The sequence below is a fragment of the Oryctolagus cuniculus genome, chromosome 13 (genome assembly GCF_051225735.1).
Source record: "Oryctolagus cuniculus isolate XC-2025 breed Fujian yellow rabbit chromosome 13, ASM5122573v1, whole genome shotgun sequence".
Taxonomy (NCBI): Eukaryota; Metazoa; Chordata; class Mammalia; order Lagomorpha; family Leporidae; genus Oryctolagus; species Oryctolagus cuniculus.
In genome coordinates this window covers 69,159,764-69,169,857 of record NC_142879.1, presented here as the reverse complement: position 1 = coordinate 69,169,857, position 10,094 = coordinate 69,159,764, and the positions used below count along the sequence as shown (strand labels likewise).

Genomic DNA, 10,094 nt, shown 5'->3' with positions numbered 1-10,094 from the left:
CCCTTTCATATACTGATTTCATTTCATTTGGGTAAATTCCCAGGAGTGGGATGGCTGGGTCATACAGTAGATCTGTGTTAAGCTTTCTGAAGAATCTCCATATTATCTTCACAATGGCTATACTAGTTTGCATTATCACCAACAATGAATTAGGGAGCCTTTTTCCTCACATTCTTGTCAACATTTAATATTTTTTTATTTCCATATGAGAGCCATTCTAACTGGGGTGATGTGAAACCTCATTGTAGTTTTGATTTGCATTTCCTGGATGGCTAGTGATCCTGAGCATTTTTTCATGTGTCTGTTGGCTGTTTGAATTTCTTCTTTTGAAATATGCCTGTTCAAATCCTTTGCCCATTTATTTACTTTTTTAAAGATATATTTATTTGAGAGGCAGAGTTACAGACAGAATGAGAGACAGAGGTATCTTCCATCTACTGGTTCACTCCCCAAATGACTATAATGGCTAGGGTAGGCCAAAGCTAGGAGCCAGGGGCTGCTTCCTGGTCTGCCACACAGCTGCAGGGGCCCAAGCACTTCTTCCACTGCTTTCCCAGGTGCATTAGCAGGCAGCTGGATCGGAAGTGGAGCAGCTCATGCCCATATGGAATGCTGGTGTTGTAAGTGGTGGCTTTACCTGCTACACTGCAATACTGGCCCCCCCATGTGCTATTTGATTTTCATTAGCATGGAATATCTTTTTCCATCTTCTCACTTTTAGTCTGTGTGTAGCTTTGTTGGTGAGGTGTGTTTCTTACAGGTGGCAAATAGGTGGGTCTTGTTTAACCCATTCAGTCAGTATCTGTTATTTGGAAAATTTAGGCCATTTACACTCAAGGTTATTATTGAAAAGTAGCGACTAGATCCTGCCATTTTCATATAGAAATTCCTATTATTTGCGTTTAATATCCTTAGTACTTTTACCAGGAGATTTTTCTGCCTTCACATTCTTTCATAATGATGACTATCTTTCCCTGTGTGTAGCATATCCTTAAGTATTATTTGTAAGGCTGGATGAGTGTTGACAGATTCAATTCTTGTTTGTTTTGGAAGGTCTTTATTTCACATTTACTTATAAATGAGAGCTTTGCAGGGTGCAGTATTTTAGGTTGACAGTTTTTTTTTTTTTCTTTTAAAACTTAGACTATGTCTCTCTATTCTCTCCTAGCCTGTAGGGTTTCTGATGAGAAATTAACTGTCAGTCTAATTGAGGATCCTCTGAAGGTAGTCTGGCATTTTGTGTACATTTTAGAATCTTTTGTTTATGTTTCACTGTTGAAAGTTTGACTAAAATGTGACATGGTGAAGATCTTGTCATGTCTATTAGGAGTTCTCTGTGCCTCCTGTACTTCAATTTCCCTTTCTCCAAATGAGAGAACTTTTATTATATATCTGCATAGTCTTTTTCATCCATCCTCTCTTCCACATCTTCAGAAACTCCTAAGACATGTATGCTAGGTCATTTGAGAGTATCTCATAAATATCAATCACTGTTTTAAGTTTTTCTAATTTTTTCTTTTTCTTTTTGGTCTCACAGATATTTCCAAACATTTGTATTCTAGCTTGGATATTCTTTGTTCTGCTTCACCAAGTATGTTGTTAAGACTTCCCACTGTATTTTTTATTTGACATACTGAAATTTTCATTTTTAATATTTCAGGTCGATTTCTCTTCGGTATCTTTATTATATCCTGGCAAAATTTTTCATCCATGTTGTGCATGGAATTCTGTAACTCGTGAATTTGCCTCTTACTGTTTTTGAGTAATCTTAGAATCATTCTTTTGAATTCCTTCTCAGGCATTTCATCAATCTCTTCATCTTTACATTCTATTTTCTTTTTTAAAAGATTTTATTTATTTATTTGAGAGTCACAGTTACAGAGAGAGAGACAGAGAGAGGTCTTTCATCTGCTGGTTCACTCCCCAAATGGCCGCAATGGCTGGAGCTGGGCCGATCCAAGCCAGGATCCAAGAGCTTTTCTGGGTCTCCTACATAGGTGCAGGGGCCAAGCACTTGGGCCATCCTCTACTGCTTTCCCAAGCCATTAGAAAGGAGCTGGATTGGAAGTGGAGCAGTGAGGACACAAAGCAGCGCACAAATGGGATGCTGGCACCACAGGTAGAGGCTTAGCCTACTACACCACAGCGCCAGCCCTATTTTGTTTAAAGATTTAACTATGGGGCTGGTCCTGTGGCATAGTGGATAAAGCTGCTGCCTGAAGAGCCAGCATCCCATATGGAGGCCAATTCAAAACCTGCTGCTCCACTTCCAATCCAACTTTATGTAATAACCTGGGAAAGCAGTAGGAATGGCCCAAGAGCTTGGGCCCCTGCACCTGTTTGGGAGACCAGGAAGAAGATCCTAGGACCTGGCTTTGGACCAGCCCAGCTCCAGCTGTTGTGGCCATTTGGGAAATGAACCAGCAGATGGAAGATCTCTCTTTCTCTGCCTCCGCCTCTACTTCTGCCTTTCAACTAAATAAATCAATCTTTAAAAAAAAAAAAAAAAAAAAAAAAAAGATGATATTGGGGCCGGCACTGTAGCACACTAGGTTAATCCTCCACCTGCGGCGCTGGCATCCCATATTGGCGTCAGTTCTAGTCCTGGTTGCACCCTTTCCAATCCAGCTCTCTGCTATGGCCTGGGAAAGCAGTAGAAGATGGCCCAAGTGCTTGGGCCCCTGCACCCACATGGGAGACCAGGAAGAAGCTCCTCACTCCTGGCTTTGGATTGGCGCAGCTCCGACCGTTGCAGCCATTGGGGAGTGAAATAACAGAAGGAAGACCTTTTTCTCTGTCTCTCTCACTGTCTGTAATTCTACCTGTCAAATAAATAAATAAAAATCTAAAAAAAGAAAAGATTAAATCAACCTGAAAGAGTTAGAGAGACAGAGACAAGGGAGGAGAGGTCTTCTCATAAACTGTTACATTCCCCCAGTGGTCACAACACCGGGGCTGGGCCAGGCTAAAGCCATAGGCAAGGAGTTTCTTTGAGGTCTCCCACGTGGGTACAGGGGCTCAGGCACTTGGGCCACTCTGATGCTTTACCAGGCACATTAGCAGGAAGCTGAATTGGAAGTGGAGCAGCTAGAACTTGAATGGGCACCCATTTGGGATGCTGGTCCCGTAGGTGGCAGTTTATCCCACTATGCCAAAATACCATGCTCCCCCACCCCGTCTTCACATTTCTGATGTTGTGTTCCTTTGGGGGAGTTGTTTTGTCTCTCTTGTTCTTGGCTCTCATATTTCTACATTTACTTTTAGGTGTCTGTGGAAATAATTGTTGGCTTTCTCCTTTGATGACTTTTATCTTTGGAATATGTGTCTGTGGCTTAGTGGAGTGTCTGTTCCTTCAGTGGCTATTCAGAGGCATGTGCTGGGTGGGTCAGGGAGCTTGGGTCAGTGGTCAAGGGTGGGGCAGGAGTCTAGGTGATACCCAAGATGGGCGTGGTAGATTTTATTGTCAGAGGGAGGATGGGTAGGAGCCCATTGACTGTTGTGACTACTGTCTCACGTCCTCTCTGCCAAGGTGATCAATGCCCAGGGCAAGCCCATGGTGGTTACATACCCCACCCATGCAGGCACATGAACCACACAAAGGATCTCCGTGGTCCTCCTTTGTGAGCACAGAACCCTCTGCAGTGACCCACTCCAGGCGTTCAGGGAACTCTGAGCCTCTGAAGCCAGATATAGTGATTGCTCAGAGATCCAGCCGCACCCTACACCATATCCTGCAGTCAAGGAATTCCCATAGTCATAGTGAGCAAGGGATCTGCTCTTAGCCCTGTGAAGCCTGCATCGTCCATGGAGACAGCCAAGGTTCCCAGAGCCTGCTGCCCGGCAATGTTCTGCCTTGACAGCTTGAGTCTGGATGCCCATGATAGAGTGAGGGGCGAGGAGCACCTCACAGGCTTAAGTGGGCACCCTGCCCAACCCTCCAGGCCACAGTGGGGACCACGGATTTATCCCTCTGATTTATTCCCCTAGTCATGCACGAGCCGCAACAGCCTGGACTTGCGTCAAGATGGTGCTGCTTCTCTGCTAATCACTGGGAGCACTTGTTGGGGGGCATCGGAAGCAATGTGCTCGCCCCTCACGTGTTAGGTGGGCAACCCTGCCCCCTACAAGCGTCCCAAGCTGGACTCAAAGTCAGTGTGGTCTGCCGAGTTCTCCCTCAGGCAGTACCAGCAGTGACATGGGCTGTTATAGACTCCTCTCAGCTCGCTCTAAGAAGATGACATCTCCAGCCCCACCCTGGGGGAGTGACTGGTGGTGTCCCTGCTCACTGCTTCATGTTTGTGCTGTCTATGCTGTCTCTCTTCTTTCTGGAGAATTTCCAATGCAGATTTCTCTCCAACTCTCCCCCTGGGAGTCCATTTCCTCCGCCTTTGTTCTTTTGTCTTCCTGTGGTCAAGATTAGCACTTTTTTTTTCACTATTAAGCCATCTTCTATCCTTTTCCAGCTTTTTAGGAGTCTGGGCTTCCTGAGCACTCTGCAGTGAGGAAGTACACAGAGTGGCAAAGGCTGAGCGACCTGAGGCTGCTGCTAGTAGCAGAGCAGGGAAGCAGGGAAATCTGCATACTGTGTGTTCTCCTGAATGGCGATACAAGCCCTTCAGTTCTTGCCTGAGTGGATATTGACTATTCTGGGACATGGCTTTGTGCAAGCCATAGAGATTGTAGCTTGCAGGACTCTTTCACATTTTCCCTCCGTCTCTGACCAGTTAACTCCTTGTGAGCTGTCAGCGAGTAGTTGCCTGTCTGCATACTTGTTGGCCCATTATTCTGGGGAATTGTTTTAATCTTTGCATCTGTTGAATGCTGTAATCTCCCTTCCCCTTATTTGTGGTTGTGTGCCTGCCTGTCTCATCTCTGAGCATGTAAGCCTTTGAGAACCTGGACTTCCTGCTGATGGTGCAATGAAATGGCTTGGGCTCTGGCCCACTGTCTGCCTGCTGGCCCTCATCAGTGGTTCCTTCACACCCTTCTCAGTTTTCACAAGCGCTTTTTTGCACTGGTATTCTGGGGAAAAGTAAAGACTTTCTATTTCTAATGTTTCCTGTTGGGATTGGGGTATTTATGTTCTCTAAAATAAGAACTGGTTGGAATTACCTTGTAGGCACTATGTAAGAAAAGGGGAGGGGTGAAACGTAGGATGGCGTAGGAAAGAAATGACACTGTCCCTTCTTCCTGTGTGCCAGCCGCTTTCCTGATAGCCTGAGTTAATGAGATTATCTTTACTTCCTGAGCTGTGATATATTTGCATATGGAAGACATATATGAGGTCCTTTCCTGTTTATGAAGTGTGAATTATTTTGAGACATCCTGGTTGCTTCTCTATAGGAAAGGGGCCTCAGGCTCTCCCTTGGGAAGTTTCTAGGGCTTAGGAAGTAGAAAATGCTATCTTAACGGGCTCCCTTTCAGACACGATTCAGGCTGTTGGCAGATTGCTTTCCTTTTGGACAGGGTCAGCCTGCTGTGGTGGCCAACACTTCGATCCTAGGAGGGCTTTCCATGAAGGCTGCTCTAGGAGGCCAGACCTCCCATTTTTGCTGCTGTAGAGATGCCTGCTGGGTTAGGGGTCAGGGATCAGGGATTCAACTGCAGCGAAGTCTCTAGCAGAGTCAGCCAGATGGTACATTCAAGCCCTGGAGGCTGCTGCTTTGGTGAGGTGTGAGTCAGAGGGCAGGTGGCAGTGTCTAAGCTGCCGTGTGAGCACAAGGTGAAGAGCGGTAGCTGCAGGGGCCCCCAAGGGCTCTTCTGCAGCCTTTGTGAAGCTGGGAATGGCATGGAGACAGAGGCCAAGCGGGATCCCCCAAGCACAGATTCTCCACATGTTCCTTCTGCCATGGGCTTTTCTGTGGGGACACACACTGCTGGCACTTACTACACCTGAGTAACCATTTGTGAGCAACAGGGACACAAATACAGAAATAGTGTCCCTACACTGACTCACCTCTCATCTCAAATCCTTTTTTATAGTAGGAGTACATCATTTAGACCAAGGCTGGGTATTTGTAACATCACTTGCAGGCCATATCAAATTATCAACTTAAAGATTAGCCTTCTGTAGACGCACTTAATTTTGAGTCCCACCTGCAGTTGCCTTGGCAGGGCCAGACCAAATAATTTCACGGGCCTTATACAGCCCATGGGCTGGACGTTCCCCACTCCTAATTAGACTAGATTATCTTGTATAATTAACAAAAGGAAACTGGAGTAAGAGAGAATTAGTCTCTCTTCCATAAACCGAGATTGTCTGTAGCAGGCCAGTAGGAATGCATCCATAAACTGATGTTAAAAGAAAAAATTGAGCCTCGTAAGGACATAGGCACCTGAATTACAGCTTTCTGTAGAATGCTTATGCAATTATCACTTAGAAACAAACAAAATCTCTAAGAGGCAACTGGGATCTTTTCATTTTGAAAATGCTTTAATAAGTGTTGACAACACTGTTTTGCAAAATGTAAAGGTACTATACAAATTCTCAATACAAAAAGAATAAATTAAAAGCAGATTTTTTTTTAATTCTGCAACTTTGTCTACAACATCCATCTTTTGATTACAGTTGAACAGAACCCATAAAGTCATTTTACATGCTCTACAGTCAGTTTCAGGAGCAACCTAAACCTTTTTCCCCCATTATTAAACTAGAGTCCATTTTACACAACTTGTAGTAAACTAATGACATTAATGTATATGTAAAATTTTACACCTAGTTAACTAAGCAGTAATTGGTCATCTGATAGCACCTGGATGGGATTTGTTATAGTTAGAACTAAACTAATACTGAATGAAAACAAACTGGAATTGTAACAGTTTCCACACTCACCTGAATATAATAAAATAAAAAAGTCAACCTGGCTCACAACATGGTCTGATGTACGGGTGTTCACCAGTCTCCTGGTTTACACAGGCCGCTTCTGACACGTATCCAAGGAATCCAATAGGGGCTTCATATCAGACCAGGAGCTTTATAGTTCATGGTATTCTGTTTTAAAGAAATAGGGCTATATAAAGAGTTTTCAAGTGCTTGTATACAATAACTACATCATTTCTCACCACACTGATCATTGATCATGTCAGTCTCCAAGGACCAACACTTTATGTACATTTTGTATTAACTGAACACAGCTAAACAGTAAAACCTGTTTTACTTAATCTCTGTCTTTACTACCAGACTATCATGATGTTTGCTGGAACTGTAATTCCTGCTTCCATTCCATACTTCTCTGCCTCTCCAAATCTAAAACTAAGTTCTTAGAATGTCTGCCTCGTATTCCTTGTAACTCGCATTCCTTGTAAGCTTGATCCCATTGACTTCAGACTACTGTGTGTTGTAAAACCTGTACCATGCAACCTCACCGCCATCTCTAGTTCCCGTTTGCACATAGTTCAGTCTAATCATTTATCTTTTAGGAGAATGGAAAATGGCCCAATTGTGCCATGTTTCTGGATCAGGAAAGGAAGTTTTACAAACCCTGCTGTTTGTAGTTCTGGCCATCAAAATAAGAGCAACAAAAAGACCTCCTAATCATGCCCTAGACTCATTTATTTAGTAACAGAACCAAAGTGTTCTGAGACTGTTCATGCCTTCTGCAAGCTAGAGTCCCAGCCCATCCTTGCACAGGATCTGCAGATGCTGGCCCTGACTGGTCCCCAGAGCCATGGTGGCAGCAGCTGTGGCCGGCCTGATGCCAGCCCAGCCTGGGTCTCCAGCTTGACTCTCCTTACAAGCTTTCCAGGCCCCAGCAGACGGAGCACTAGGGTTAGGGATTGCATTTGAGTGTCCATTCTTATTCTCCTGGTCTGGTAGAGTCTATTGTTATTCTTGGATTACACAGACATGAAAAAAAAAGTTTTTTTTTTTTTCCTTTTTATGCTGAAGCTAACTTCAGTTCTGTTTTCCCACAAAACGACCCCCACCCTGGCTCCTGTCCCTGGCTGTGAAATGCCTTTCCAACAGGAAATCATCACAAGGAAGAAAAAAAGCCCCTCCCACCCCCCTGACTTGTGCCAACAAGCACAGCACACCACCTCTGCAGAGACCTTCTTGTGCCATCTTGAATAACCCAACTACGATTGTGCACTGGTTAGTTATTAGAAAAATGTTTTTTGAGGCCTTTGAAGATTGATGGCTTTCCAGGTGTGTATTAAGCGTAGCTCAAAACACATGTAAACAAGCAGCTCCCACATGGTACTTTTCCGCCTTCTTTTCTTCCTCTTTGGGTATTTGAGGACCAACGTGGTGCAGCAAGGGAACGGTCGTCTTATAGGTAGCTGGGCCCTTCGGGAGCTGATACGTTTTTCAACCCTGCTCTGCCTGCCAGCTGGTAGACACATGAGTAAAATCTCCCTGCCTAAGGGCATAGTTAGGTCCTTTGAGTAAGTGACAGGTATCTGAGCTCTTTGTCACACAAGTGCTAACAAATATAAAATGAGCCACAACAGTTAACACTCAAATGGATGGCAATGTGCTTTTCCCTTGGCTTCCCATAAAAAAAGAAAATGAAACGCGTTGTGCAAAAACACAGGATACACATTTACTGGTTGATTTAATGAGAACCACTTTTGGCAATTACCACCTTATGTTTACTACAAATCCCAAAAGGAAAGCAGCTTTGGGGCTGGGGCTAAGGGCTGAGTCCCCTGTACGGACCAGGGCGACCAGCACCCTCTGCTACTCCCTGCGGGCCAGGCTTCCTTCCTGTCCAGACTGCTGCAGACTCTGGGGCAGCAATGCCAGCCAAGACTCCCTCGTTTTTGCCCTGCGCGCTGGGGTCCCTTCCAGCCTGTCTACCGAGTGGGACGTGGACCAGAGATGGGGGGGGAGAGAAAGACAGGATGCAGTTTACAAACTTGTGACTTTGACTTGTGGGGTATAGTTGCAGTTTAGAATTTAAAAGAAATTTCACTGCAGAATGTCTTCTTGGCTCCTCTTATATTTTTGTAATTTGTTTCATCTTTGGCAGCACAGAACTTATTGTGGTCCTCTGATGCTTGTCTAAACATTACGCTTCCTGTTTCAATCTCCCCTACAGCCATTCCCCCAAGCTGTCTCATGAAGGGGTATTTCAGATGTAGTTCAAACATCCCCACGCGGCGTCCTCTGCGTGAAGTGCTTGGCAGGCTGTCTCTGGGCAGCCTGGACACAGCTTCATCGTCCTTTTGGATCACCCAGTACTTGAGGCCCTTGTCCTGTTCTCTATCAGTGCCACTTGTCCGCAGGAATTTGATGCCAGCTGGCTGGCTTCCCTGACAGTTCCTGGCCTGGGGACTGTCATGGCATGGGGAAGCCACTGAGGTGCCATTGAGGATTGCTGTCTGGCTCTCCGTGGCCAAGAGAGCCAGGGGACACACAGTGGGACCGGAACCTTCCAGAATGTCTCCTCAGTCAGGTTTTGAAGGGTGAAAGGGATGTGGAGACGGGAAAGAAAAAGTGCTGAGGGCCGAAGCTGGTGCAGGTGACAGTGCGTCTGGGTAAGGCAAATGAGAGGCAGTGAGGTGACTCCAAATGGCGTCGAGGTGGTCAGATCTGGCCGGGCTGGCTCACACGAGGGTCCCGGGCTTGGCTTTTTCCTGCCCGTACCACTGGACGTCAGCTAGTTCTGGATAGAGGGAGGAATCCAGGAAACAGCTGTCGTTGTAGCTCCTGTGGGAAGTCCAAGAAGAGAGAGGGGACGGTCAGTGGAGAGCGCCATTTACAGGGCGTGTTCATGCACACAGAGCCCTGGAGTGACTGACAGTCTGCCCCAGACAGAAGGCACAGGCCTGCCACTCTGCAGGTTCTCATAGTCGAGAAGAAAACCATATAGGGAATTTTCTGGAACTTCATCTGTGAAGGAGGAAGGTGCAAGCTGATGCTTCAAGGGCAGGTTTCTCAGGCTTGGCTGCATCCTGGAAGCACCCAGGGACTCAACAGTCCTAGTGACTGGGCCTTGCAAGTGGTCTGGGGGTTGCTTGAGTGCTGGGCTTTGAGCGCTTCCCCAGGCGACGCTCAGCGGCAGCCCAGCCGGAGATGGCCTTGGAGCTCACTGGGAGAATATTTGAAATTAGAGGTTTCCCCACAGCGAAAGGGTATTGATCTTTTGAAT

General features: G+C 45.8%; 1 protein-coding gene across 12 annotated transcripts in view; it reads right to left on the bottom strand.

The window, feature by feature from the left end:
- Positions 1-6,414: 6,414 nt before the first annotated feature.
- Positions 6,415-10,094, bottom strand: part of FRMD4A (FERM domain containing 4A) — a 644,478-nt gene continuing 640,798 nt past the window's right edge. For all 12 annotated transcript variants that reach the window (XM_051820845.3, XM_008268104.5, XM_008268105.5 and 9 more), the window contains one exon: positions 6,415-9,652. In XM_051820845.3, the coding sequence (XP_051676805.1) occupies positions 9,550-9,652 (103 nt within the window). In that variant the 3' untranslated portion in view covers positions 6,415-9,549. The remainder of the gene's footprint in view (positions 9,653-10,094) is intronic.